This window comes from Scyliorhinus canicula, chromosome 12 (assembly GCF_902713615.1).
Source record: "Scyliorhinus canicula chromosome 12, sScyCan1.1, whole genome shotgun sequence".
NCBI lineage: Eukaryota > Metazoa > Chordata > Chondrichthyes > Carcharhiniformes > Scyliorhinidae > Scyliorhinus > Scyliorhinus canicula.
Genome location: NC_052157.1, coordinates 109610856 through 109634197, shown reverse-complemented (window position 1 = coordinate 109634197; position 23342 = coordinate 109610856). Strand labels below are relative to the sequence as shown.

At 46.3% G+C, this 23342-nt stretch overlaps 1 protein-coding gene across 1 annotated transcript in view; it reads left to right on the top strand.

The window, feature by feature from the left end:
• LOC119974705 (cytochrome P450 2D15-like) overlaps window positions 1-23342 on the top strand; it is a 92421-nt gene that overhangs the window by 10779 nt on the left and 58300 nt on the right. Inside the window, exons 2-3 of the mRNA XM_038813845.1 lie at window positions 3387-3555; window positions 22034-22194. Coding sequence (XP_038669773.1) covers window positions 3387-3555; window positions 22034-22194 — 330 coding nt within the window. The remainder of the gene's footprint in view (window positions 1-3386; window positions 3556-22033; window positions 22195-23342) is intronic.

The window sequence follows — 23342 nt, the reverse complement described above, 5'->3', positions numbered from 1 at the left end:
TGGGGAAGGTAGTCAAGAAGGCATACGGCATGCTTGCCTTCATTGGCCGGGGCATTGAGGAAAAGAATTGGCAAGTCATGTTGCAGCTTTATAGAACTTTAGTTAGGCCACACTTGTAGATAGTGTTCAATTCTGGTCACCACACTACCAGAAGGATGTGGAGGCTTTAGCGAGGGTGCAGAAGAGGTTTACCAGGATGTTGCCGTGTATGAAGGGCATTAGCTGTGAGGAGTGGTTGAATAAACTCGGTTTGTTGTCACTGGAATGACGGATGTTGAGGGGCAACCTGATAGAGGTCTGCAAAATTATGAGGGGCATAGACAGAGTGGATAGTCAGAGGCTTTTTCCCCAGGGTAGAGGGGTCAATTACTAGGGGCATAGGTTTATGGTGCGAGGGGCAAGGTTTAGAGATGTACGAGGCAAGTTTTATTACACAGAGGGTAGTGGGTGCCTGGAACTCGCTGCCGGAGGTGGTGGTGGAAGCAGGGACGATAGTGACATTTAAGGGGCATGTTGACAAATACATGAATAAGATGGGAATAGAGGGATACGGACCCAGGAAGTGTAGAAGATTTTAGTTTAGACGGGTAGCATGGTCGGCACAGGCTTGGAGGGCCGAACGGCCTGTTCCTGTGCTGTACTTTTCTTTGTTCTTTGTGCTTCTCATCTGGAGTCAACTTCTCCAAGATGTCTTCATTTTCTTGTTCACTGTTCACAATGATGTGCTCTCAACTGATTTGCTCACTGTTGCACTCTCATTGTCAGCCTCTGCACAGTCCAGTGGAGAACTGTCACTCTCGCATTGTCCTGCACAGCTTGTATGCTACTTGTGATCACCTTGTCACTACTGCCAAATAAAGTAAATAGACTTATGGGGTCGTCATCTTCTTCTTCTAGTTCATTGTCTGATTCTTCACTGATATCCAATGTCGCACAGTTGTGCAATTCCATCTGGTTATCGGTTCAGCCAATATTTTTTGGAATTGTCCCCTCATCCTGATTTCAAACAATTGTGATTGGTTTTATTTTTTCAGCTTCAGAAATTTCCTGTGGACCTTTATCTACACTTTCAATTGTGTTCATATAGAATGAATCATCTAATTCAAATATATCTTCCGAATCTACTTCATGTCCTCTAATGTCGGGTTTATCCGTTTTATTTTTAGATTTATTGAAATTCACTTTTTGTTTGATGCTGCTGATGTCTGGTTCAGTTTGGTGAAATTTCATCCAAGTTCTGCATTGTGAGGCAAAGTGGTTTAACTTGCTGCACTTCGCACACTTTCTTTCCAAAGGCTGGGCATTTTTCTTGGGTGGGCATGGCCACAACGCGTGCATGTCATGACGCTCGTGACATCATGCGCAAACTTGTCATGCGCATGTGCAGAACGATTTCCGGACCACACTGCTTTTTCAAATGTGCATGTGCAAAACGGTCTCCGTCCAGAAAGCGCTGTCTTTTTACGCATGCTGCGCAAATGGCCGCTTTCTGTATCGCTTAATTTTTAGCTGCACCAAAGCTTCAATGGCATTAACCATGTTGTGCACTTTCGCACCTCATTCCCTCATTAATATTTTGGGACATCTTGAGATTTTTTTGTCGCAAGTTTTTTTCTTTGAACGGAGATTTTTTTCTTTCTCCCTGCTATTTTACTTTAGGAATCACCCCTGGCACCATGTGTTGATCTCTGTTTTGCTCCACCTGGATGGCTTGGATGTGTAGTGTTGAACAAAAGAACAACAAGCTTTGTGAACTAACAAAACTAATTTATTAACATGATTAAATAAGATTTGTATGTATTCCTAAAGTATACACTTATTAAATTAAACTATGCTATCTTTAACTGCAGAATTCTCAAATACACAACTGATTTAACTCACGCCTAACAACCTTCTACCCAGAATCCCAGAAGTCACATGATATTTATGTCACTGCTCCTCGTCTCCATCTGGAGTTGAAAAGGCCACAATCAGTACGGATAGGCAACAACACCTCCTCCACGATCATCCTCAACACCGGTGCCACACAAGGCTGTGTCCTCAGCTCTTTGTACACCTATGATTATGTGGCCATATTCCCCTCCAACTCTATTTTCAAATTTGCTGATGAAACCACAGTAGTGTGTCGGATTTCAAACAATGATGAGACAGAGTACAGGAATGAGATAGAGAATCTGGTGAACTGGTGCGACGACAATAATCTCTCCCTCAATGTCAACAAAATGAAGGAGATTGTCATCGACTTCAGGAAGCGTAGTGGAGAACATGCCCCTGTGTACATCAATGGGAACAAAGTAGAAAGAGTCGAGAGCTTCATGTTTTTAGGTGTCCAGATCACCAACAACCTGTCCTGGTCCCCCCATGCCAACACTATAGTTAAGAAAGCCCACCAGCGACTCTACTTTCTCAGAAGACTAAGGAAATTTGGCATGTCACCTACGACACTCACCAACTTCTACAGATGCACTATAGAAAGCATTCTTTCTGGTTGTATCACAGCCTAGTATGGATCCTGCTCTGCTCAAGACAGCAGGAAATTACAAAATGTCGTGAATGTAGCCCAATCCATCACGCATACCAGCCTCCCATCCATTGACTCTGTCTACAATTCCCGCGGCCTCGGAAAGGCAGCCAGCATATTTAAGGTCCCCACGCACCCTGGACATACTCTCTTCCACCTTCTTCCATCAGGGGCAGCACGGTAGCATTGTGGATAGCACAATTGCTTCACAGCTCCTGGCTCCCAGGTTCGATTCCGGCTTGGGTCACTGTCTGTGCGGAGTCTGCACATCCTCCCCGTGTGTGCGTGGGTTTCCTCCGGGTGCTCCGGTTTCCTCCCACAGTCCAAAGTTGTGCAGGTTAGGTGGATTGGCCATGATAAATTGCCCTTAGTGTCCAAAATTGCCCTTAGTGTTGGGTGGGGTTACTGGGTGATGGGAATAGGGTGGACGTGTTGACCCTGGGGTAGGGTGCTCTTTCCAAGAGCCGGTGAAGAATCGAAGGGCCGAATTGCCTCCTTCTGCACTGTAAATTCTATGAAAAAGATACCGAAGTTGGAGGCCACGCACCAACCGACTCAAAAACAGCTTCTTCCCTACTGCCATCAGACTTTTGAATAGACCTACCTCGTATTAAGTTGATCTTTTCTCTACACCCTAGCTATAACTGTGACATTATATTCTGCAGTCTCTCCTTCCTTCCCTATGTATGGTATGCATTGTTTGTACAGCATGCAACAAACAATACTTTTCACTGTATACTAATAGATGTGACAATAATAAATCAATAATAAATCAAATCAGTATTAACATCAAATTGTTAATCAGTTGTATTGCTTACAATATACATATTGTTACACCCTAGTTAATTTTTTTTTCATTTTTAAGCTGCAGAAGAAATATGGCAATGTGTTCGGTGTACAGATTGGATGGACAAACACCGTGATATTGAATAGTTATGAAACTGTAAAAGAGGCACTGGTGAAAAAATCTGAGGATTTTGCTGACCGGCCAGACTTCCCCGCATACGATTATTTGATGAAGAACTCAGGAGAAGGTAACTGGGTACCTAACTTCAGAGACAAGCTTGTGAAATTGGGGTCGGGGGTGGGTGGTGGAGCAGGGCTGGCTACTATTATTTGGTTTGAATTGCTATTTTCAGTGCTTCGAACATATTTGAACTGTTTCTATTGATAAACAACATCCCATCACCTTCTCGGTCTGTGGGGGATTCTGTGGAGGGAGATGAATGATCCTCAGTTGTCTAGATTTAATGCAGTTCATTGCGGTGAGAGACTCCATGGCACGCTTCCCGGTGGTGGCAAAAACACCTTCCGATTTAATCGAAGAGCATGGGATGTGGGCGTCACTGGCCACAATGCTCTGCCTCCGATGGCCGAATTCCCGACGGAGTGGCCACATGTGGTCTTAGCGGTCATGAGCCTGGTGTGGAAGCTGTGGCGAGAGAGAGAGAAAAGGCGTGCAGACAGTGTCCAGCCTCACCACACTCCCTGAGAGCTGTTACCGTTGGCCCGGGGGGCTTCTGCCAGGGTTGGGGGAGTAGTGGGGGATGGGCAGAAGTGGGTTGTGGGCTCGGGATGGAATGGTAGGCAGTCCAGCACAACTGGCACCATCTTTTCCTGCATCTTTGGTGTGTGGTGTGGGGCTGTAGGGTTACGCCTGGCTGTAGCTAGTCAGCCCTGCGCATATCCAGCATGGACCCAGTGATTCTCAAGATGATTTCTGCGTCTCATATGGGTGTTTCGTGCGGCGCTGGTGCTAGCCCCGCACCGGTAGTGGTACGGGTGTGGCACTGATTTTTCTGGCTTGAAACAACATGGGTTCCTCCGTTGGCATCAGCAGTCTCGATGCAGGAATGGAGAATCCAGCCCAATGTCTTTCTCGAGTTTTTGTTTTGTTACTTCTTCTTTCTAGGCTTGAGGTATTTTCTCTGGCAAGGTTGTCTACTTTCTCTGTACATTCAGGATTAGTTCAAGTTTACAGCAAAGATATACCCAGCACCCTCTGGTTTTTAGAACAATAAAGTTCTTTACTTCATAGCAAGAGAGAGAGACTGTCCCTTTCAATCAAATCGACTTCCGCCAAATTTGATTCTTAAGATTCACAGTCAGCCCCAATGAGTCTGTTGCTCCTCTCCAAATACAAAAACCTAGGGACACAATGTCTTGAAAAAGCAGCTGCTTCAGCTTGAGTCTTCTGCTTAAAGGTATCAGGCATCGCAATTGAAAACCTGGAACACCCTCTCTTGCCTGTTCCCTACTTGCTGAATGCAGCAGCTTCTGTGAGTTGCCTTTTAGAGGTCCAGATGAACCATGGAAAGCCAGGCCCACTTTTGGGTCCACCTGTTTAGTCCATCAGCTGCAACATTCCACACTGGGCGGCATGTTGAAATCATTTAAGTAAGCAGGCGGTACAAAATTCACCTTTCTGCCTGTCTGAATGGGACTGAGGGAGCGGGTCTAATTGTTCTCATGATCCCTTCATCTGAAAACGGGCCCTGGTGAATTTAGTCTCTCTGCCTCTGTAGGTATCGTCTTTGCAAAATATGGTAAATGGTGGAAAGAGCAGAGAAGGTTTTTCAAATTTAACATTGAGAAACTTTGGACTTGGGAAGAAATCTTCAGAGATGCGAATTGTGGAAGAGGCTGGATTTTAAACAAAGAACTTGAGGATCGAGAAGTGAGCAGATTCCAAATTCCAAATTCCCTGTCCTCATTTAACTCTTCAATGAGCCCTGTGTACACCAGTTCTTGGACAGTTTTACACAATGGAATTTGTGAGCTTTTCCCACTTTTGCTCTTGATAGGCATCTCATTGAACACTCAAACTGTTTGAGAATAGGGTCATTTCAATTCAGACCAGCTCCAGTGTAATTTAACAACATTCTCCCCATTGCCTGACAGAAAATAAATATCCCCAATAAAGTTAAAAACTCACCACTAATCTTAGAATGCCCCCTATACCATCTTCTAAATGGTGAACAGGGATTCTCACTACCTGACTCCTGTGCAGGTTTAGTTGGGTGCTATTCAGGTCAAACTATGTTTTCAAGTTATCCCCCGGTATAACCCATACCTTCACAGAAGAATTTTACCTACTTACTACTTAGTAGCATCAATATCCTGGGTCCTGCGTTGCTAAGTAAGTAAAGTAGGCTTTGTAATAACCACTGTTTCAGGTTAAAACTTATTTTATTATAAGTTATTTTATTATTATATATTTTCTTTTAAAACATGAAATCACTGTCTTTACAGAAAAGTAAAAAGATCTTGCTTCTGGATCCTTCTGGTTGGTTGAAGAGACCTTCAGGTCCACCTTGACAATCACTCTTCTTTAGCCTTTGATCTTCCTCAGATGTGTTAGCTGTTCTGCTCGGTTGCTATGCTCTATCTTTCCCATGTACTGAGCTGTGAGAGCTGGCTCTCTCTCTTCTTTAAATTCTGGTCTTCCTTAGATGTATTAGCTGTTTTAGCTTGGCTGCTTTGCTCTGTGCCTTTCCCATGACCGAGCTATGAGAGATGGCTCTGCTTCTTTCTCTGCTTCTCTGCCACCCGTCCCCTTTCACAGGGTTTATAACTCCCTTCTTGCAGTTATTAAGTTTTTATGACTTTATTGCAAAGTATCTTTTATTTCACTTGGATTGTAAAAGGTACCTTTAATCTAAAGTTTTCTAAGACTAAGTATTCATTTTGAGCATGACCTCATCTCATAGATCTCTGGTTACATTGTTTCCTTTATGATGTTCAAAAATGCTTTGATTTCAAAGGGGTGTTACTTTTGGTTCCTGTCATTTCTATAGTTTTATTATTATCAAATTATGCCCACAGCTCATAATTTTGACTTAAATTTGGGTCTAATTTATATTCTCGTAGACACGTTGTCTCCAGCTTCCCATATCCACCTGGTGTCAGCAGAACTTCACAGCTAGAATTGTCATCTAATTCAACTGAACCTCATCCATTATTTTCCATCTGCTTACCTAACTTAAAAAGGAGGTGTAAAACACTGCTTTTAGCTGTATACTAAAATTCATTGATTGTGTCTTAAAAGACCTGCTTGATTTGTTTGCTAAGCCTGTTTGACCAAGGCTATCTGCATTTTACAATCCTCTCCTGACAGCTGCTGTTAACCCTTCGTGGGCTTTATCCCTATATTCGCTCATGTTTCTTAAATCAAGTATTACCAGACTTCCATGTTTCAAATGACATATCTTTCCATATTTCCAATTACACCAAGGAACCTCGGAGCCTGAAGTGGCCAACGTGTCTCTTCAGTTTGGAGGATCTGTAACGGGGCTGCTGGAAATCTGTTAGCACATCTAGAAAGTTTTTTATTTTTCATCAAGGTGCAGCCTCACAAGTCTGGTGACCACCTGGCAGCTCGGGGATTTCGCATTTGATCGATTGGGCTAAACCTGTTTGCAGTAGTAATGTGAAGGATGAGTTCATACATTCAAGGCAGTCTAAATCAGTTATCAAGGGATCAACAAAGAGCAGGCAATTTTTAGATCTAGTAGTGTGCAATGAGCCAGTGTTAATAACATTGTAGTAAAGGAGCCTCGAGGGAAGAGTGATCATAAAATGTAGAATTTTATATTAACTTTGAAAGTTGTTATAAATTGCCTGGATCCTATTGGCTGGGGACAATTGTTTATCCCATGATTCTTGGGATCATGGGTTCCCCCAATGAGGGGGGGGGGGCACAATCATTAGTACTGGTATAAATAGAGCTGGCCAGTATGGCACCAGTAGAGAAAGAAGCAGTAGTGAACTACTGTTGCTGTGTCCATATTGTTGTAAATAATGTTACTTTCTGTATGACTCGACAAACTCATGCTGGAGTCTTCATGGCCCTCACAAAAAAAGTAATCTGCTAAAACTGAAACTAATATCTTAAATATGTCTGGAACAAATGCTGTATACTCAAAATGAGGAGTGCACCATTTAAGAATGAGATTAGGAAACATTTTTTCTCTGAAAAAGTTGTGAATCTTTGACATTCTCACAGAGATTAAAAAGAATGTGCAAATAAAAACAAAGAGTAACATTGCCGGAAACCGTAAGTTCTTTCGTTGGTAAGAAACTTCTTCTAGGCACTGTTTTTGATTTAATTAGAAAAGTAGAATATTTTAAAACAAGAAGCTACACTTGGAATTAATTGAGAAGCCCCAGGAATAAGGGAAAGTCAGCGCCAATATAATAATGAATTATGAGTAATCCAAAGTTGAATAATGTCAATGTAAGGGAAGTGAAGTTTAAGCTGGCAGGGCTGCTCACTCAAGTGGAATTGGTGTCCTGTAATATGTGGGAAGTCATGGACCCTACCGGTGTCCGAGGTTAACAAATTTGCAGGATGTAGAGCCAACTGCAGAAACCTGAGCTCCGGGTTTCAGAGCTCAAACAGCAGCTCGAGTTACTGTGGTGCATACAGAAATCTGAGAACTCTGTGGATAACATTAAGAGAGGTGGCCACACCAAAGCTTAAAGGACTGGAAGTAGAAAGGAAATGGGTAACCATTAGGTAGTCCAGGACAATCAGGCAATTAGTGCAGGAGTTTCTGCTCAGAAACATATTTTCCATTTTGGAAGCCGGTGAAGGTGGTTGTTCCTCAAAGGACTACAGTCAGAATCAACTTTGTGGCACCACGAGCAACTCAGCTGTACAGGAGGGGAGAAAGAAGAAGGGACGAACAATAGTGATATTAAAAGGCTCAATAGTTAGGGGCACAGACAGGTGTTCCTGTGGTTGTAGACGTGACTACAGGATGGTACGTTGCCTCCAGGTGCCAGGTTCAGGGTGTCACTGAACGGCTGCAGGGCAATCTTCTGGCAGTGGGAGAACAGCAAGGGCCATGGTCCACATTGATACCAATCATTTAAGTAGGAAGGGCGATGATGTCCTGCAATCTGAATTTAGGGAGCTGGGTAGAAAATTAGCAAGCAGGACCTCAAATGTAATAATTTCTGGATTATTTCCAATGCCACTTACAGCTCAGTATAGAAATAGGACGGTGAGGTGGATTAACACATGGCTGGAAGGATGGTGCGGGAGAGAGGATCTTAGATTATTGGGAGTGGCTCTGGAGAAGAGGGCACCTGTACAAGTCGAATGGTTTGCACCTGAACAGTGCTGATGCGGGGCTGATTTCCTTCCAGGGTGTTTTGCCAGTTCTTTTGGGAGGAATTTAAACTAACTCAGCAGTGGTGTGGGAATCAAGTGGGAATTTAGAGAGGAATACCAGGGTGCACAAAATATTGGGAGAGACAGGTAGCGCCAGTGTAGAGAATAGTAAATTCATAGGCGGTGTTGGAGAAAGTAATTACTTCTAAATCAGGGTTACTTTGTGTGAATGCCTGAAATATAAGGCGAGATCTACCGTTGTGTTCTGCCCAAAAAGCAGCGCAGTCCGATACAGCGCGACTGGTAGATGCTGGGTGTTTCCACTTCAGGGATCTACCTGGGTCACCACGGCTCGAGGGATCTCGCGAGACATTGCGATGTGAATCCCACCCATTGTGGGCAGGATAGCTTTCAGGCAAATCTGCATATTACAGTGAAACAACTCGTCTCATTCTAATATGCGTTCCTGAGATAGAACCAAGGCATGGAATCTAACCCCCTCACTTTAGAGACCTCAGGCGAGTGCCGTTCAGTACTAATCCTTACAAACAGAGAGCAGACGGGCGGCACTCGTGGGGTTCCCCAGGTGATCGTAAGCCCCCCCCCCCCACTGCTTCCCCTATGGGAAGTGTGGTACTGCACTACTGCTTCTTTCTTTACTGGCAATGCTGGTGCGATCCAGGTACCCTGACACTGCTAGCCTGGCAGTGCCACCTGGGTTCCAGCTTGTCACTACCAAGGTACCAAAGTGGCACTGCCAGCTGGCAGAGGCACACCCAGACTGCCAGGCTGGCACTGCAAAGGTTCAAATCTAGCATTTTCCAAGCAGTGGGCATTGAGCCAAGGTGCACAGCACGGGTGCAGGGATGGCTGAGGACCCCCTCCTACATGGGTTGGGACTTGGGCGGTGGGGGGGTGGGGGGCTGGGGTCTGGGGATCGCGTCGGTTGCTCGAGAGATCGGGATGCCGTTTAAAAATGACGTTCCCATCTCTCCCTGTACTGAGGGGTTCCGGTGAGGGGTACTCCTCAGTGCATGGAACGGGGCTAAGTGCGGCCTTGGATGTGCATATCCCGCTGATGCCCCTGATCTATCCGAATGAGCGTTAGAAAGTGGGGTCTTTCTCAGCAGTCCGAGCCTGGCTAATCACCCATTCGGATAGATCGCATCCATAGTAAATAATAAATAAGATTGGGGAGTTATAGGCACAGATTGTCACATGGAAGTATGATTTTGTGGAGACAACAGAGACCTGGCTGAAGGAAGGACAAGACTTGTGATATGGTATGAATTAAGTAATGGCATGATGGGAAAACTGGTCAATGGGAATACCGGTCAAAATGTTTGATACAATGTAAGAAAAGCTGCCCTAACCATTTCAAACTGTAAGACTGATAAGGCCAACTCTGCATAACTTGATGTCTGAATAAGATCAGAGAAGGTCAAGCCATTCCAAAATACCGGACCTCGGCAACTCCTGATAAAACTAACTTGTTATAACCCAGGACCGTAGGAATAAAACAAGATAAATTCAGGAAGGAATAAGTCTCCTCCGACCTTTCAATGTTCCCTCCAAGGACAAGATAATGGTATGAGTGATGCAACAAAAAAGGTCTGTTTTATGACATTGCTTCCGTTTCTATTTCCGATTGAATTCCTGACTAAACTGTTGTCACGCAATCTTGATAATGATAATGTATAAATATTGAGCTGATTCTCTGTAAAAGCGCGGACTTGAGTAGGAATCAGCAGTGACACTCTCTGCTCTCCGACCTCAACTTTCAGCCATAAATTGCAGTCTGTTTGAAAATAAAGTCTTGTTATGTTTTCTTAACGAGCGTTGTTGAATCTTTCTACCACAGCCCAGAAGCGGGAAAAATATTGGCTTTAACAGACTGGGTGTTAAATATTCCTGGCTACAAGGTTTTCAGAAAAGATAGGAAGGAAAGAAAGGGGGTGGAGTGCATGTAATGGTTGTATTGGAATTCTGGAGAAAGAGGATGTCCCAGAGGATTCAAGGGCAGAATCAATTTGGCTACAGCCAAGGAATAAGATGCAACTACATTGCCCGGTGTAGTCTATAGCTCATCAACTAGTCGAAAGGCTGTAGAAGAAAAAATCTACAGGGAAATTACAGAGAGATGTTAACTTTATTGAATAGTTATAATGGGAGACATTAGTTCGCAGAATGTATACTGGGACAGTGGTAGTGTAAGGAGCAGAGAGGGGCAACCGCTCTTCGATTGTGTTCTGGAAGATCATGTGTCCTGTGTCCTTTATATATGGGTTGGTGTAATGGCCCCCTGTGGTAGTGTTACCTCTGTGTGTATCGTGAATGCCCATTGGTCGTGTCCTATCTTACTGACCTATTGGCTGAGTGTCTGTATCATGTCTCTGGTGCTCCCTCTAGTGTCTAGCTAGTCTACATGTACTTACATTAACCCCTTGTGTATCTACAGTGATGCATATCAACACCCCCCCCTTTTTTCATGTTATATATTTTCTGTACACTTAAAGAAAATTGAACAAGAACAGGTAGATAAGTGATGCTATGTACAAGTCATGAGAACAGTGATCACTAAACAATAAGTCCAAATAATATGTGTGAGTCCAAAACCCATCAATTATCATGGTCGAATGTCTTTCTTGTTGGGTTGGTGAGTTGGTGATTTTGATTGCGGCATGTCCTTGTGAACGCCATCAGTGTCCCTGTGCATAAGGAACCACGAAGTAGTCAAATCACTTTGTTGTCTGATTTGGAGTCTTTTTTTCTTCCGTTGCTTGTGATAGCGATGTTGGATGGCATCTGTCCTGAAAGGCAGGTTGCCTGTTGGTAGTGCAGCACACGTGAATTGGGAAGATGCATCATCCTGCCAAGGTATGTCATTATACTGAGCTGAGCAGTACCAGTGTCCCTCATGGGCAGAGTTGTACCATGTCGTACAGGTTGTAGTTCCATTGGTGCAGTCTTTGTTGTGCTTGCTGTCGACGTTGTTGCCTTTTTCACGCGTTGTGTCATTGTCTTTGATATGGTTTTCATAGGTTGTGATGCTGTGTTGCATGGTTCTGTTGTGTTCGCTGCGCTCAAGGACCACACTCTGTGGATAATACGAGTCCTTCACACAGTTACTCGTGTTAGCGTGCTTTGTGGCATCTGCTGTTTTCTTGAGCGTGCCGTCACTGAGTATGCGGCGCTCCCCGTCTGGAGTCATATCTGGCTTACTTGAATTAGCTTTGGCATTTGGTTGCTCCCCATCTGGCGTCTGGTCTGTTTCACCTGAGTCAGTGTTGGTTTGTCGATGCTCCCCGTTTGGAGTCATAGCAGGTTCACTGGAGTCGGCTGAGATTTCTTGATGTTCCATTTCTGGAGTCAAAACATTCAGGAATGCATTTGCTTGTGGAGAGGCTCGAGCGAATGAGGTTTGAAATAAGGTGGTGTCACCGGAATCACCAGTAGTCTCACTGTGATCATCGAGTGCCTCTGTACACACTAGCTGAGGTCTGTCACATTGCACATCTTGTATAGGAAGTGGGATGCTGTCGCCACTCATCTCACATACAGTGGGTAGAGCCTCAGTAGCTTCTTGTTGTTCACTTGAGCGTGGTAGACTGTCACAGTCGTCTTGCTGTTCACTGGAGCGTGGTAGACTGTCATAGACTTCTTGCTGTGCGCTTGAGCATGGCAGACTGTCATAGTCTTTCTGCTGTTCACTCAAGCGTGGCAGACTTGCATCGTCCATTGCTGGTTGCTCAGAGGAGGTTGCTAGACCCTCATGGTCTTGTTCATGCAAGGACTGCGCTGTGGAGTCTTGCATAGCTTCTATCATGGAGGCTGTCCACGAGCTCGCTGTGGAGGCTTGTATCACTCGAGTCACTTCTTGTTCATGCAACGACTGCGGTGTGGAGTCTTGCGTTTCTTCCATCGTGGAATCTGTCCACGAGCTCGCTGTGGAGGCTTGTACCGCTCTCTGTATCTTGGTGTCAGGCCACAACATAATCCTGCACTCATGAGTCGGGATTTCATATATGCTGAGCTGAAGATCCTCAAATCCAAAGAACCCGTCATCGGGGTCTTGAATGTACAACACATCTAGTTGTGGTTCGGATTTGGTACTGGGGTAGCCTCCCAAGGTGAAAGCTTTGTCTGAGTTGTTATCTTCCAAGACCTATCATCACGTTTTGTGTCGGAGCTGGCATTGGGCTCGCGATGTCCAAAGAAAAATTCAAGGTCTGCGTCATAGCCTTCAAGGACTGTGGGCTTCTCGCACAACTGCGCATGTGCAGTACCTGTACTAAGATGGCCGCCGATCAAAATTGTCGTTCTCTGCTCCGGGATCTCAGTTTTCTGTTGGTTTGATTGTGTTTTCCTCACAGTATTTACCGAATTTGTCCAGGACTGCCTGGAAGTCGCTCCTGTTTTGCCCTTTGGAGAAATTGAACGTTTTAAAGATTTTCTCTGGCACCGGCAATGGTGAGCAGAAGCTCTGTCTTTTCAGCATCGGCCACATCTTGTAGGTCGGCTGCTACCAGGAAGATCTCAAACCTTTGCCTGAATGCATGCCAGTTTTCGCAGAGATTGCCGTGGCACTTGAGCCGCTGCGGAACCGGGATCTCGATCATCTTGCCTGGGTGTTGTTGTTGGTTGTCACTGTCTGCTGAGTTGTAGCTATATGGATTTAGACAGTTACTCGCTGGTACCATGTCTTGTTATGCTCTTAGCGTAGCATAAGTGGCTTCCTTGATGTGCACTCTGACAAAGGAGGGTTCAGACGTGGAGATAACTTCAACACGTTTATTGAACTATATACAATTCTCCAACTCCAGTTCGCCACTACTGTTAATCCTTCTTTAGCTACTCAGACTGACGAACCAGTCTGCTACAATCCACATGGTGGATGTGATGTTGAATCAACACTGTGTCTGTTCTCACTGAGTGTCCCCACTGGAAAGAGGAAGATCATGTGTGCTGTGTCCTTTATATATGGGTTGGTGTAATGCCCCCCTGTGGTAGTGTCACCTCTGAGTGTATCGTGAATGCCCATTGGTCACCAGAAAGGCGGAGACACAGTGGAGGAGGGCGCAGGGCGCGGTATATGAGTATGGGGAGAAGGCGAGCAGGATGTTGGCGCATCAGCTCCGCAGGCGAGATGCGGCTAGGGAAATTGGTGGAGTGACGGATGAGGGTGGGAATGTGGTTCAGAAAGGGGCAGAGGTAAATGGGGTCTTTAGGGACTTCTACGAGGAACTGTACCGGTCAGAGCCTCCGATGGGGGGGGGGGATGGAGAGCTTCATGAACAGGCTATGTTTCCCAAAGGTTGAAGAGGAGCTGGTAGAGGGGCTGGGGGCGCCGATAAAGTTGGAGTAGCTAGTCAGGGGGATTGGTCAAATGCAGTCAGGTAAGGCGCCGGGTGGGTTCCCGGTAGAATTTTATAAAAAGTATGCGGATCTCGTGGGTCCCCTGTTGGTGCGAGCCTTCAATGAGGCATGGGAGGGGGGGATGGGGGGGGGGGGGGGGGGTGGGGGTGGGGGGGGGGGGGGGGGGGGGGGCTTTGCCCCGACGATGTCGCGGGCACTGATCTCTCTGATCCTGAAGCGGGATAAGGACCCCTTGCAGTGTGGATCATACAGGCCTATCTCGCTCCTCAATGTTGACGCTAAGTTGCTGGCGAAGATCCTGGCCACGAGTCCGGTGGTGGCGGCTACCCTCAAGATTTGGGGGCAGTGGAGGCGACGTAGGGGAGAAGTGGGGGGCTCGATGGAGGCTTCGCTAAGGGGGAACCATCGGTTCGTCCCGGGGAACATTGATGGGGGATTCCAGGGTTGGGACAGAGTGGGCATCAGACAGCTGAGGGACCTGTTCATTGATGGGAGGTTTGCGAGCCTGGGGGAGTTGGAGGAGAAATTTGGGCTCCTCCCGGGGAACATGTTCAGGTATCTGCAGGTAAAGGCGTTTGCTAGGCGGCAGGTGGAGGGATTCCCTTCGCTTCCCGCGAGGGGGGTGAGCGACAGGGTGCTTTCGGGGGTCTGGGTCGGAGAGGGGAAGATATCTGATATCTACAAGGTAATGCAGGAGGTGGAGGAGGTGTCAGTAGAGGAGCTGAAAGCTAAGTGGCAGGGGGAACTGGGTGAACAGATCAAAGACGGGACATGGGCTGATGCCCTGGGGAGGGCTAAATCTTCCTCCTCATGTGCGCGGCTTAGCCTCATCCAATTCAAGGTGCTGCACCGGGCCCACATGTCCGGGTCTAGGATGAGTAAGTTCTTTGGGGGCGAAGACAGGTATGTCAGGTGTTCGGGGAGTCCAGCGAACTATGCCCATATGTTCTGGGCATGCCCGGCACTGGAGGAGTTCTGGAAGGGGGTGGCGAGGACGGTGTCGAGGGTGGTAGGATCCAGGTTCAAGCCAGGCTGGGGACTCGCGATTTTTGGGGCTGGGGTGGAGCCGGGAGTGCAGGAGGCGAAAGAGGCCGGTGTGCTGGCCTTTGCGTCCCTAGTAGCCCGGCGGAGGATCTTGCTACAGTGGAAGGATGCGAGGCCCCCAAGCGTGGAGACCTGGATCAATGACATGGCGGGTTTCATTAAGCTAGAGAAGGTCAAATTCGCCCTGAGAGAATCGGTACAAGGGTTCTTTAGGCGGTGGCAACCTTTCCTCGACTTTCTGGCTCAACGATAGGGTATTGGGACAGCAGCAGCAGCAACCCGGGGGGGAGGGGGGAAAAGTGGGGGGGGGAAAAGTGGGGGGGGGAAGTGGGGGGGGGGGAAGTGGGGGGGGGTAGTGGGGAGGGAGGAAGAAAGTGGGGGGGGGGAAGTGGGGGGGGGGGTAGTGGGGGGGGGAGGAAGAAAGTGGGGGGGGGACGATGACTATGTTTATTTAATTTTAATTTATTTTAAGTTCTCTTGTTGTTCACTGGGTTTGGGGGGGGTGGGGGGGGGATGTGATTAATGCGTTGATACGGTTTTGGAGGTGTTACAGCTATTATGGTGTTATTTTGTTGCTTTTCATTGTTTGTTGTCATATTGTCTGTAAAAAATTCCAATAAAAATTATTTAAAAAAAAAAAGTGAATGGCCATTGGTCGTGTGCTATCTTACAGACCTATTGGTTGAGTGTCTGTCTGTAGACTAAGTCCCCACGCCGGCGTGAAACGTACGCCAGGGAAACTGGTGCCAAACAGCCACCGATTCCCTGTTCGGGGGGGGGGAGGGGGGTGGCTCACAGCCAGACAGCATAGAGCTTCCAGCCCGGAGAATTGCTGGGTCCATGGCAGCTCATGTGCACGGTGGAGTGTCTGCGCAGTGTTGCATGGCAGATGCCGCTCGCTGACCCGGCCCGCTCGTTGACCCGGCCCACAAAAGTCCCCCACTTCGGCCGGCTCGTGGGCCCCGGACCGCCCCACCACAGTGCCCCCAGCCCCGAATATGTGTCTCCTGCCCACGGATTGGCCCTCCCCCATGTGTGGAAGCACTGGACTGAGTCCGCAGCTGCCGCGTTGAGTTCCCGATGGGTAAGACCCATGCTGTCGGAAACTCGGCTGGTTGGGGACGGAGCATCGTGGGGCGGGCCTCAGCCAACGTTCGGAAGCCGTGGATATGGTGTGCCGTACTCTCCAAGTACACCGATTTTCAGGGGGCTGAGCATTCCGAAAGCTGCACCGCCCCTGATTTTGTTCCAAATGGGAATTCTCCACACCGTCGCCGAACGCGATTTCAGAGTCGGGGATCGGATAATCCAGACCCATGTTTAACTAACTTGCTGCAATTTATTGAAGAGGTAAGAGAAAGGATTAATGAGGGTATTGCTGTTGATGTTGTATACATGGATTTTAAAAAGAGACATTTGATGCAGTGGCACGCAACAGACTTGCAACACAAGTCATAGCTCATGGAATATAAGGGATTGTAGCAACGTGAACAAAATTGATTGACTAATAAGAAGCAGCGAGTAATAGTCAATAGATATTTTTTGGGCTTGAGGAAGGTTTGTAGTGGAGTTCCCCAAGAGTCAGTATTGGGACCCTTGCTTTTCCTGATATATATTAATATTATGGGTCAGGATTTAGAGAACCCCAAAGTGTGGCATGGAGTTCACCTGACCCACAACTTTTAATAGATTGCGATATGGGGAGCACACGGCCCACTCTACAGGTGTGGTACAGCAGAAATGGAAAAGTATTTTTTAAAGTAAACAATGTTTATTCTATGAACTCAAGTTAACCTTATTAAAACATACAGTGAACATCTTAGCAACCGTCAATTCAAATACAATCCCCAAAGAATACAACACTAAGTAATCCTTAATAACGTCCCAAACAACATCCAGAAGACAAAAGAAACACCTTTTAACAGAAGCACATTAGGTTTACATTCATTACTGAGAACATTTATAATTCTGAAGTCATCAAATGATCAAGAGATAGACTTTTATGGCAGAGAGATCAACAGTACACCTGCAGTGTCTGGCTTCAGCTCCAACACTGAAAACAAAACTAAAACACTACCTGCAGCAAACAGCCTAAAACAAAAGTAAAAAGCTGACAGACAGCCCAGCTCCACCCACTCTCTGACATGACTGCACTAGTAAACACCCATTTCTTAAAGGTACTCTCACAGACATTTATATATACACCCATGTTTTAAACACCAATTTCTTAAAGGTACTCTCACATGACATTAATGATCCAGAACTTTGCGTGCAGGGGAAATTTCAAAGTTTGCGGGTGACAAGACTTGGAAGTGTTGTAACACAGGAAGAGGTCAGTTTAAAACTTCAAAAGGACATAGACAAGTTGGTGGAATGGGCAGAAAGGTGGCAGATGAAGTTCAATGTAGAGAAAAGTGAGGATGTATTTTGGTTGGAAGAACATTGAATGACAGTATAAAATAAGGGATACAATTCTTAAGGGTGCAGGAGTCGAGGGACCTGGGTTCATAGATCACTGAAGGTAGCTGGGCAGGTGGAGAAAGCATACAATATTGTGGAATGTATTAATAGGGATACAGAATACAAGAGGAAGGAGGGTATTCTGCGACCTCACCAGCTTGCACGATGACACACTCCTTAAAGGGAGTGAGGATCTTGATGGTGGAATTTAACCGTCTCCCAAGTCGGAGTGGTGAGATTGATGGAACTGTGGCTGGAGCGGGGCAGAGGACATTGCGGTGGATCCTCAACAACGTCCATCAGCTGCTCCAGGGGACGTAGCTGAACTTGGGCGCAGCAGTCGTCTTTGGTTCCTGGGTCATCTCCTTGCTGTGCATCAGTCCTGATGTGCACGGCTGTGTTCTAAATTAGGAGCCCAGGGCAAGGTGGCAGAGAGGTCAAGGCGTGATGGGCAAATTGCAGGCTGCCCTCTCTGAGTGGATGATACGGCTTGAAACCCTGCCATTGGGGCTGGCGGGGAAACTACCCTTTTTCACTCCCACCATGGCACTTGGTGTAAAAATTGGAAAATTCCACCTAAAGAGGTTTGGATAGGAAATCCAGAGCTCAGGGCCATGGCAGCTGAAGAGAAGACCACCAGTGGTGCGGCAAATGTAGTGAAGGAGTCCATAAGAAACCATAGTTTCTACAGGCAGCACGGTAGCATGGTGGTTAGCATAAATGCTTCACAGCTACAGGGTCCCAGGTTCGATTCCCGGCTGGGTCACTGTCTGTGTGGAGTCTGCATGTCCTCCCCGTGTGTGCGTGGGTTTCCTCCGGGTGCTCCGGTTTCCTCCCACAGTCCAAAGATGTGCGGGTTCGGTGGATTGGCCATGTTAAATTGCCCGTAGTGTCCTAAAAAGTAAGGTTAATGGGTATATGGGTTATGGGTATAGGGTGGATACGTGGGATTGAGTAGGGTGATCATTGCTCGGCACAACATCGAGGGCCGAAAGGCCTGTTCTGTGCTGTACTGTTCTATGTTCTATGTTCTATAGTTTGCGAAAGACAGAGGCATCAAGGGGTATGCTAAGAGAGTGGGTTTATGGTATTGTGATAGAGGAACAGCCCTGATCATATTGAATGATGGGGCCAGCTCTGGGGACCAAATGGCCTCCTCTTGCTCTGACTATCTATGTTACAATATTTTGGTGTTTGGGGGAGATTTTATAGATAGAGGGTTGAGGCCATGAAGGGATTCAAACACTGTGAATATATTTACATTTTAAAAAATTAATTTGCGGTTTGTGGGCATCACTGGCTAGGCAAACATTTGTAATCTTTCCATAATTTTTCTTGAGAAGGTTGTGATGAGCTGTCTTCTTGAATCACTGCAGTCCCTCAAGTGTAGGTACACCCACGGCACTGTTAGAGAGGGAATTCCCGGATTTTGACCCAATGATAATGAAGCATTGGCGATGTAGTTCCAAGTCAGGATGGTGAGTGACTTGGAGGGGAACCTTCAATGGTGGTGTTCCCAGATATCTGCTCGATGATAGTAGCCATGGGTTTGGAAGATGTTGCCGAGGCACCTTGGTGATTTCCCACAGTGCATCTTGCAGATGGTACACCCGGCTATAAATGTGTGTCGGTACTGGAAGGATTGAAGCAATCAAGTGGGCTGATTTGTCTTGGTTGTTGTCGAGCTTCTTGAGTGTTGTAGGAGCTGCTCACATCCAGACAAATGGGGAGTATTCCATCACACCCCTGACTCGTACCTTGCAGATGATTGACAGGTTTTTGAGGGGTCGGAGGTGAGCTATTTGCCGCAAGATTCCTAGTCTTAGGCCTGCATTTGTAGCCACAGCATTTATATGGTCAGTTCAGTTAAGTTTCTGGTCAATGGTAAGTTGACGTGTTGGTGGTCTGAGATCCAATGTAGATCAACGAGCACGGAGGTGAGAGGTGAGTGGCATTTGATGTGCAGTAGGATATGCGCAGCAGAGTTTGTGTGTGCTGAAATGAATAGATGGTGAATAAAGGAAAGTCAGCCAGGACAGTATTCCAAAACTCCATGGACATGGGAAAGGTTCCAGTGGATTGGAAAAATACTAATTAAAAATGCTAATTGCCCTTATCCAAAATGGGAGGGAGGCAGAATATGGGAAATTACAGACCAGTTAGTTTAAGATCTGAGCCGGCATTCTGGGGATTAAGTCCCCACGTCAGCAGGAGAACTGGCGCCAACCACTCCGACGTCAACAGAACCCGAAAGTGTGGAATTCTCCGCACTTTCGGGGGATAGGTGGACACAGGAGGGGTTGGCGCCACTGCAGCAGGCACCGAAGGGACTGCACGAGTTTGCGCATGCACCAAAGGACCGGCGTGACCTCGTGCATATGCGGGACCACCGGCGTGTTTTGGCATATGCGCGGGGGGATCTCTTCTCCGTGCCGGCAATGGCAGAGTCCTACAGGGGCTGGCGTGGAAGGAAGGAGTGCCCACACGGCACAGGCCTGCCCGCAGATCATTGGGCCCCGATCGCAGGCCAGGCCACCGTGGGACCTCTCCCCCGGGGTCAGATCCCCCCGCGCCCCCCCCCAATGACCATCCCAGCCGACTTACATACCAGATCCCGCCATGTGGGACCATGAGGAACCCACGCCGGCGGGACTGGCCAAAACTGGATGGCCGCTTGACCCATTGGGGCCCGGAGAATTGCCGGGGGGTGGCGCTGCCAACGGCCCCCAACCGGCGTCGCGTGAACCCTGCTGTCACCTGAAAAACGGCGCCAGAGAATTTGTGGGAAAATTGTTGGAATCAATTATCAAGAACGTAATATCAGGACATTTGGAAAGCCAAAACGTTATCCATCAGAGTCAGCATTGCTTTATGAAGGGCAAATCATGTTTGACTATTTTGCTAAAGTTCTTTGAAGATGTAACAAGCAAAGTAGATAATGGGGATGTAGTATATCTGGACTTCCGGAAGGCGTTTGATAAGATGTCGCACAGAAGATTGATTCACAAGGTAAAATCACATAGGATTATTTGTTAGCTTGGATAGATAGAAGGCAGGCTGACGGGCAGAAGACAGATAGTCGGGATAAATGGGTCTTTTTCTGAATGGCAAAATGTAACTAGTGGGGTGCCACAGGGTTTGGTCCTTGGGCCTCAGCTATTAACAATCTATATTAGTGACTTGGATACATGGATAGAAGGTTCTATAGCCAAATTTGTCAATGACACAAAAATAAGTGGGACAGCAAGTTTCAATGAGGAAATAAGAACCTTACAAATGGATATAGATAGGTTAGGAGAGTGGGCCAAAATGTGGCAGATGACGTTTAATGTGGATAAGTATGAAGTCATGCATTCTGGCTGATTAAGTGCAAAGGCAACTTATTGGGAGAGACTTCGGGGGTCTCCGATGCAGAGGGATCTGGGTATCCTTGTGCATGAGTCACAGAAAATGAGCATGCAGGTGCAGCAGATAATAAAGAAAGCAAATAGAATGTTGGCATTTATAGCAAAAGGAATTGAGTACAAAGGGAAGGCAGTGTTGCTACAACTATACAAGATATTGGTGATCAGTTTTGGTCCCCGAATGATGTTGTGGCATTGGAGGCAGTTTAGAGGAGGTTCACGAGATTGATTCCAGAGATGAGGGGTTTGTCGTATGAGGAGAGATTGAACAGTTTAGGCCTACATTCTCTAGAGTTTAGCAGAATGAGAGGAGATCTAATTGAGGTATACAAGATGCTAAAAGGTGTGGATAAAGTAGATGTGTAACTGATGCTTCCTCTCATGGGGCATTCTAATATGAGAGGTCATAATCTCAGAGTAAGAGGGAGCCAGTTTAAAACAATTTGAGGGAAAACTACTTCTCTCAAAGGGTTGTGAATCTGTGGAATTCGCTACCCATGAGTGCAGTGGATGCCGGGACAGTGAGTAAATTTAAGGAGGAGTTAGATTTTTTATTGGTAATCGTTTGAAGGGTTATGGACAACGGGCAGGATGGTGAAGTTGAGGCCAGTATGGGATCAGCCATGATCACATTTCGGGTGTTAGGCTCAGGAGGCTAAATTGCCTCTTGGGTCATGTGTTCTAGGGTGGAGATGCTCTGGCTGATTTTGCAATCCAGCTCTTGGTCTGTAACATTGTAGGTAGCAGATGAGGAACATATCAGCCATGATAGAATGGCGGAGCAGACTCGAATGGCCGAATGGCTTAATTGTGCTCCTATACGTTATGAACTTATGAACACGAAAGTTTACAGAGCTGAGAATCCTATCTGCTGTGATAATCGATGTTCTGCATTTACTGGAAACCAAGACCCCGGGTTTCCAAAAAGGGGAAACATTGGACACAGATTGGAACAGATCAGAATGGAGGGATTTAAATGTGAAATGAACACCCAACCTTCAGTCAGCTGCTAAATATGTCACTAAAATCTGTTCATGTAAGTTTCAAAATGTCTATTATTACCAGGATCACCTCTGAGAAAAATATTATAATTGATTTTCTTTTATACAGGACTCCCTTTTGATCCAAATTTCCTTCTAAGCTGTGTGAGTTCGAATATTATCAGTTCAACTGTCTTTGGAGAACGTTTTGAATATAACGATAAAAAATTGCTCGCTCTTTTACAATTAATTGAAGAAAGCTTTTTATTAGAAGGTACATTTTGGGGTCAGGTAAGACAAATTCATTGCATAATTAATAAGTAGAAGGTGTGGGTTTTATAGGGTTCTGAACATCAGTGTCAATCTCAAATGATTCAAAGATAAAGTTGGGTTACATTTGTCAATAATAAGAGGGAAAGGTTTGATGAAACATTGTCATTACCTGTATCTTGCCTAACTCAATAGAATTGCTTGTGATTACGTTTCCTATGTCCTCACCTGACTTTATTCTCACAGTTTTTCACTAATACTTCAACCCCACCATCTCCTCTCTCTCAGGCTTCTTACTGCTCCCATATACCTTGATCATATTTCGTTACCTCAGCAAAGTGACCAAGATGTCAGCATTGACAGAATATCATGGATTTTCCTGGTTGAGAATTGCCTTCACATTTTGCTGGTTCCATTACACATCATTTAGGATTTGAGCCATGGGTATCATTGGTGGTTCAATTGGATCTAAACGCAATGTCGATGAGAGAGTATTAGAGAACACTGGTGAGGTTGTAAGGAGAACTCTCAAAGCAATTGCATACTTTGAAGGAAGTCTCACCAATAATACAGCTCCAGCAATTGGCAAATTCAGACTTTTACCATCACCATCCAGGGCTATGTCCTGTCCACCGAGAGGGTGGACTGTTAATGGTATGCTAATCATATTGTTGGGGCACATAGGTAAAGGACATTGTTTAACTCAGTACTTTGAGCACATATAATAAAGGACATCCTCTATGATAGCGGTCTCCCTTGAGCGGTGAGAGCCACAGGAGATTGTGTGCATCATCACGCCCTGGAATTATATTTTAGTTTGATTAGCTAAGTTTCCTTTCAAGTTATGGCTCCAGGCAGCAGGTGGTCGAAAGGGTTATCCAGCCTGTCCCTTTAATGCAGCAATGTTCACAGCCGGGTGGCCCTGGTGAGGGAACACTCCGTAGTCATTGGTACGCTTGAGGCCTTCTGTGACCAGCAGGCATTGGAGGAGCTGGGGTGAACCATCACCCCCGGAAATAATATTTTGGCTTAATTTTTGTTTCAGTTTCAGGGGAAGACCCCCCCCCCCCCCCACCCCCGCCCTCTCCCCCCCCCCCCCCCTCTTATTTTCTGATTTTTGTTTATTGATTTTTTTGCTTATAAATAGGGAATAATTAGTTTAATTAGCT